The sequence below is a fragment of the Callionymus lyra genome, chromosome 8 (genome assembly GCF_982586985.1).
Source record: "Callionymus lyra chromosome 8, fCalLyr1.hap1.1, whole genome shotgun sequence".
NCBI classification, from domain to species: domain Eukaryota; kingdom Metazoa; phylum Chordata; class Actinopteri; order Syngnathiformes; family Callionymidae; genus Callionymus; species Callionymus lyra.
Window position 1 is genome coordinate 29,241,769 of NC_141825.1, and position 7,500 is coordinate 29,249,268.

Sequence of the window (7,500 nt, forward strand, 5' to 3'; positions counted from 1 at the left end):
CATTTAACTTCATTCCAGATGTAAATAAATAAAAAGTTTACGAAGTAAAATCTCTTGAAAGATGTTTTACAGTCAAATCACATGAAATACAAGATGTTGAAGAAACATCTCCTTATTAGTTTTTATTGTTATTACTTTAAATCCCATGTTTTGTTGTTTTCATTTCTCTATATTTACCTTCGACGTCCTCGTCTCTCACTCGCGGAGGAGGAGTTTCCAGCATGAAGGTCTGAGCTCCACACACTCCTCACACACTCCTCACACACTCTCCTCCTCACACACTCCTCACACACTCTCCTCCTCACACACTCCTCACACACTCGTCACACACTCTTCTCCTCACACACTCCTCACACACTCTCCTCGTCACACACTCCTCACACACTCCTCACACACTCTTCTCCTCACACACTCCTCACACACTCATCATGGCGGTGGTCGGCTGCAACATTTGTATCAAATACATGTTGTTCTTCCTCAACTTTATTTTCTGGGTGAGTTTGATCTATTTGTTCTGAACTGTGATGGACGGATGACTCTGGGATCTGTTGGTCGTCCTGCCGGGACTCGAGCCACGTTTCTTCTTGTGTCTTCAAACCGAAGGTGACGAGAGAAGTGACTGATCTTCAGACGACGACACGTTTGATTCTTTGAACGTAAAACCCTTGGACTCTCGTGAAGAACTTTAGTTTCTCCTCGTAAACAAAGTCACCTCCGGACACGTCGAGTGTTTCCTCCGCCGTCCTCTAAAGATCCGCCTCTCGCTCGGTTTCGCTGTGTTTCACGTCGAAGATCGAGCTTCCTGTCGCCGCAGAACAATGGAGGAAAGAATCGCTCGATGCTGGACATAAACACTTTAAATTTAGCTGTGATAACGTCTGACCGCGAGAGGAATGCTGAGGGTCAGAGAGAAGGATTTCCTCTCGTCACTTCCCTGAGAGTGATGGAGGAGGTCACAGGTCAGGGAGGTCGGAGAGGTCACACTGACCAGGGTCTTCTCTCCACAGCTGGCGGGCGGCGTGATCCTGGGCGTCGCTCTGTGGCTGCGACACGACAGTCAGACCAGCAACCTTCTCATCCTGCAGTTCGAAGGTCAACAGGCTCCAGGAACCTTCTACATCAGTGAGTGTTTGACCTTCACTCGCGACCTCCACGTCCCACGGGTTGAAGGAAAAATCATCTAAACAAACAAAACTGTTTAATGATTTATTTGAAACATTATTATTATGAAGAGAAACAACATCATTAACTGTTAAAAACTCTTTATTTACAGAAGAAACATTTGTCGTTTTTCTCAGTTGTTGATCGAAGTCTTATGTTTATTTTTTCATAAAGAAAGAAAAAGAAACGTTTTCCTCTTTATATTGACGTTTCTTTCCTCCGGGGCCACCGTAGTCACGACTGCAGCATCAGTAAGAAGTCGTGACTGAACGAAACCTTCAAAATCTTCCTAGATCCACACGGAAATCACCAGAATGACAAGAAACATTGTTTCCAACAGAAGAAGTTAAACAAAGACAAACATAATGTTCAAGATAAAGTAGTTTTGTTGTTTTATTCTGCGCCGAAAACACAAACGTCTCTGTGTTTAAAACACTTAATGAATATAAGTTTCTGATTCATCTCAGTTCGTTTTTTGAGGAAAGATACTCTGTTACTAAACTGGTTCAGTCTGGTTCTGGTCCATGTTTGATGCTGGTTCCTCTCTTATGTGACGTGTAACTGCGTCTCTGACACTGAGACTAGAACTTAGAACCAAAATATTCTGAACAACAAGATCGACCCGAGGACGCAGCAGATGATGCTTCTAACACCTGTACCTGATGGACAGATGTTTAGACAGAGGTCAAGACAGATGTTTAGACAGAGGTCAAGACAGATGTTTAGACAGAGGTCAAGACAGATGTTTAGACAGAGGTCAAGACAGATGTTTAGACAGAGGTCAAGAAAGATGTTTAGACAGAGGTCAAGACAGATGTTTAGACAGAGGTCAAGACAGATGTTTAGACAGCGGTCAAGACAGATGTTTAGACAGAGGTCAAGACAGATGTTTAGACAGAGGTCAAGACAGATGTTTAGACAGAGGTCAAGACAGATGTTTAGACAGAGGTCAAGAAAGTTGTTCTGGAGACAGAGACAGATGTTTAGACAGATTTTTGTGACATAGAGACAGATGTTCACAGGGACAGATGTTCAGGACACAGGGACAGATGTTCACAGGGACAGATGTTCAGGACACAGGGACAGATGTTCACAGGGACAGATGTTCAGAACACAGGGACAGATGTTCACAGGGACAGATGTTCAGGACACAGGGACAGATGTTCACAGGGACAGATGTTCAGGACACAGGGACAGATGTTCACAGGGACAGATGTTCAGGACACAGGGACAGATGTTCACAGGGACAGATGTTCAGGACACAGGGACAGATGTTCACAGGGACAGATGTTCAGGACACAGGGACAGATGTTCACAGGGACAGATGTTCAGGACACGGAGACAGATGTTCAGGACACAGGGACAGATGTTCACAGGGACAGATGTTCAGGACACAGGGACAGATGTTCACAGGGACAGATGTTCAGGACACGGAGACAGATGTTCAGGACACAGGGACAGATGTTCAGGACACAGGGACAGATGTTCAGGACACAGAGACAGATGTTCAGGACACAGGGACAGATGTTCAGGACACAGGGACAGATGTTCAGGACACAGGGACAGATGTTCACAGGGACAGATGTTCAGGACACAGGGACAGATGTTCAGGACACAGGGACAGATGTTCAGGACACAGGGACAGATGTTCAGGACACAGAGACAGATGTTCAGGACACAGGGACAGATGTTCAGGACACGGAGACAGATGTTCAGGACACAGGGACAGATGTTCAGGACACAGGGACAGATGTTCAGGACACAGGGACAGATGTTCAGGACACAGGGACAGATGTTCAGGACACAGGGACAGATGTTCAGGACACAGGGACAGATGTTCACAGGGACAGATGTTCAGGACACAGGGACAGATGTTCACAGGGACAGATGTTCAGGACACAGGGACAGATGTTCAGGACACGGAGACAGATGTTCAGGACACAGGGACAGATGTTCAGGACACGGAGACAGATGTTCAGGACACACGGACAGATGTTCAGGACACGGAGACAGATGTTCAGGACACAGGGACAGATGTTCAGGACACGGAGACAGATGTTCAGGACACAGGGACAGATGTTCAGGACACAGGGACAGATGTTCAGGACACGGAGACAGATGTTCAGGACACAGGGACAGATGTTCACAGGGACAGATGTTCAGGACACAGGGACAGATGTTCAGGACACGGAGACAGATGTTCAGGACACAGGGACAGATGTTCAGGACACGGAGACAGATGTTCAGGACACACGGACAGATGTTCAGGACACAGGGACAGATGTTCTGGACACAGGGACAGATGTTCAGGACACAGGGACAGATGTTCAGGACACAGGGACAGATGTTCAGGACACAGGGACAGATGTTCAGGACACAGAGACAGATGTTCAGGACACGGACAGATGTTCAGGACACAGAGACAGATGTTCAGGACACAGGGACAGATGTTCAGGACACAGGGACAGATGTTCACAGGGACAGATGTTCAGGACACAGGGACAGATGTTCACAGGGACAGATGTTCAGGACACAGGGACAGATGTTCACAGGGACAGATGTTCAGGACACAGAGACAGATGTTCAGGACACGGACAGATGTTCAGGACACAGAGACAGATGTTCAGGACACAGGGACAGATGTTCAGGACACGGACAGATGTTCAGGACACAGGGACAGATGTTCAGGACACAGGGACAGATGTTCAGGACACAGGGACAGATGTGTGCTGAAGGTAAACAGGAACATGGAAACCGAAACATCTTCTGTTGTCAAACTTTGAAGTTTCATCGTCTGGTCATCGTGTCTTTGGATCCACATGTTGTCCTGAAGTCCTTCAGAACACGGTCCGTGGTCACATGTTTCTTGTGGTTCTGGACTCATTCATTTTCTGCTCCGCTCCTCCATACTTACTCTTCGAGTCCACGCAGCTTTTTATAGCGAGCAGCAGCCGTGGGTTCGAGGCCCACCCAGGCAAGATCACAGGACCTTCTCTGCACACACGCCCTTCATCCCAACAAGCGTACATCTGCTCCTCAAATTAGAGCCTTCACTGGATGTTTTTAGCTGCTGGCGACGTACGTGATCGTTACAGGAGGAGGAACTGGACGAGCCCGACTCGCCGCCAACTTCTCTGCAACAACAGTTGACAGTCGTCGCTCCAGATGTTTCAGCGTCGCTCCATGTTCTCCAGTCTTTGTTCATCTAACACAAATCTTATTAACCTTGACCTTTAACCTCGTAAAGTCTGGAACATACGTGAACAGACTCAAGACTGGAGTCATGGATCGTTGCCTCAGAAACATCTGATTCATCTGAAGGTCACATGACTTTGACCCTGATCTAAACGTAGAAGGAGGTGAAGGTCACATGATCCATTAGTTTTAATCACAGACCAGACTCAGCTGCCTCAAGGTCGAAGGTTTCTTAGTCAAATTAAAAAATACTTTGTTTAAAAACTTTTAGTTTCAGCAAATGACGATAAATATTCACTAAATGCGAACAAGTGCAGGGCTGAGTTCACTGAGAGGTTGTTGAGTTTGTATTGATTACGTTAAAAAGTGATTATATTACAGAAATAGTAGTAATATTATCACAAACATCTACTTCCATGTGACCTTGAGATTAACCCTGAGTGTTGAGAGGAAACGTCTTCAAAAGTGTTTTTTGTCGCGACTGTGTTTGTGGAGTTTGTTAAAGATTCATGTGGAGCTTCAGGTCAAAGCAGTTCTCACTGAAATAGTGATGAAGTTCTGCTTCCTTTCTCTGAAGCTGTCGTCATGGAAACGTCAGTGGACGATGTTACATCGACAGAAAGAGAGTGAGAGAGTGAGAGAGTGAAAGAGTGAGAGAGTGAGAGAGTGAAAGAGTGAGAGAGTGAAAGAGTGAGAGAGTGAAAGAGTGAGAGAGTGAAAGAGTGAGAGAGTGAGAGAGTGAAAGAGTGAGAGAGTGAAAGAGTGAGAGAGTGAAAGAGTGAGAGAGTGAGAGAGTGAGAGAGTGAAAGAGTGAGAGAGTGAAAGAGTGAGAGAGTGAACGAATGAACTGTTGTTGTTCTTCATCAACGTTGTGTGTTTGTTTCTGTGAAGACAAACATTCTTCAGTTCAGTGTTTGAATAATGATGGAGAGAAACTCTGAGCGACCTTAATGTGACCTTAATGTGACCTTAATGTGACCTTAATGTGACCTTAATGTGACCTTAATGTGACCTTAATGTGACCTTAATGTGACCTTAATGTGACCTTAATGTGACCTTAATGTGACCTTAATGTGACCTTAATGTGACCTTAATGTGACCTTAATGTGACCCTTAATGTAACCTTAATGTGACCCTTAATGTGACCTTAATGTGACCTTAATGTGACCCTTAATGTGACCCTTAATGTGACCCTTAATGTGACCCTTAATGTGACCTTAATGTGACCCTTAATGTGACCTTAATGTGACCCTTAATGTGACCCTTAATGTGACCCTTAATGTGACCTTAATGTGACCCTTAATGTGACCTTAATGTGACCCTTAATGTGACCCTTAATGTGACCTTAATGTGACCCTTAATGTGACCTTAATGTGACCCTTAATGTGACCCTTAATGTGACCCTTAATGTGACCTTAATGTGACCCTTAATGTGACCTTAATGTGACCCTTAATGTGACCCTTAATGTGACCCTTAATGTGACCTTAATGTGACCCTTAATGTGACCCTTAATGTGACCCTTAATGTGACCTTAATGTGACCCTTAATGTGACCCTTAATGTGACCTTTAATACAAATTTTAAAATCATTTGTAACTAATAAATAAATAACAATACATAAATAATAATAAATACATAATAATAAATAAATAATAATACATAAATAATAATACACAAATAATAATACACAAATAATAATACACAAATAATAATAAATATATAATAATAAATAAATAATAATAAATAGATAATAATAAATAACTAATAATACATGAATATTAATAATAAAATAAATATAATACATACATAATAATAATACAATTAATAATAATACATAAATAATAATACATAAATAATAATACATACATAATAATAAATACATAATAATAAATACATAATAATAAATACATAATATTACATAATTAATAATACACAAATAATAAAAAATATATAATGAAAAATAAATAATACAACTGTTTATTGTTGTTATGAACTTCTTTCATCATCAGATGATTTATAAAAACAAATTCAAATCAATCTTCAATGACATTTAACTCAAATTAAAACATGTTTTTCCTCTGGTTCTGGTTCTTCTTCTGATCCAAACACATGCTGGTCCAAGGTCGGTGTGAAAAGCTCTCACTGCTCAGGAAGGATCATGAGGTCAGAGGTCAAAGGGACTTCGTCAATCATGTTGAATATTGAACTAGCAAACATTAGAAGGATCTGCTGCCCCCTGCTGGTGCCTCTCCTGACGCAGTGTGTGTGTGTGCTTGTGTGTGCGTGTGCGTGTGCAGGCGTGTACATCCTGATCGCGGTGGGCGCTGTGATGATGCTGGTTGGGTTCCTCGGCTGCTACGGAGCGATCCAGGAGTCTCAGTGTCTGCTGGGGACCGTGAGTGACGTCACAGGAAGAACTTCTACCTTCCATGGTTTTTATTCTGAGCTTTTATTTTGTAGTTTTTCTTCTTCCTGGTCATCCTGTTCGCCTGTGAAGTGGCTGCTGCCATCTGGGGCTTTATGAACAGAGACACGGTAGGAACACACACTCACACACACACACACCTGACACACACACACACCTGACACGCACACACACACACACCTGACACGCACACACACCTGACACGCACACACACACACACACACACACACCTGACACACACACAAACACACAGACACACACACGCACGCACACACACCTGACACACACACACACACACACACCTGACACACACACACAGACACACACACGCACGCACACACACCTGACACGCACACACACACACAGACACACACACGCACGCACACACACCTGACACGCACACACACACACACACACACACCTGACACACACACACACACACACCTGACACGCACACACACACACACACCTGACACGCACACACACACACACCTGACACACACACACTCACACACACCTGACATGCACACACACACACACCTGACACGCACACACACACTCACACACCTGACACGCACACACACTCACACACACCTGACACGCACACACACACACCCCCCCACACACACACACACCTGACACGCACACAAACACACACACACACACACACACTCATACACACACACGCACACACACTCATACACACACACACACACACA

General features: G+C 44.1%; 1 protein-coding gene across 1 annotated transcript in view; it reads left to right on the forward strand.

The window, feature by feature from the left end:
• Nucleotides 1-308: 308 nt before the first annotated feature.
• LOC148074519 (CD81 antigen-like) overlaps nt 309-7,500 on the forward strand; it is a 16,043-nt gene continuing 8,851 nt past the window's right edge. Inside the window, exons 1-4 of the mRNA XM_087797791.1 lie at nt 309-494; nt 1,008-1,122; nt 6,654-6,751; nt 6,817-6,891. Of these exons, the coding sequence (XP_087653917.1) occupies nt 429-494; nt 1,008-1,122; nt 6,654-6,751; nt 6,817-6,891 (354 nt within the window). The 5' untranslated portion in view covers nt 309-428. The remainder of the gene's footprint in view (nt 495-1,007; nt 1,123-6,653; nt 6,752-6,816; nt 6,892-7,500) is intronic.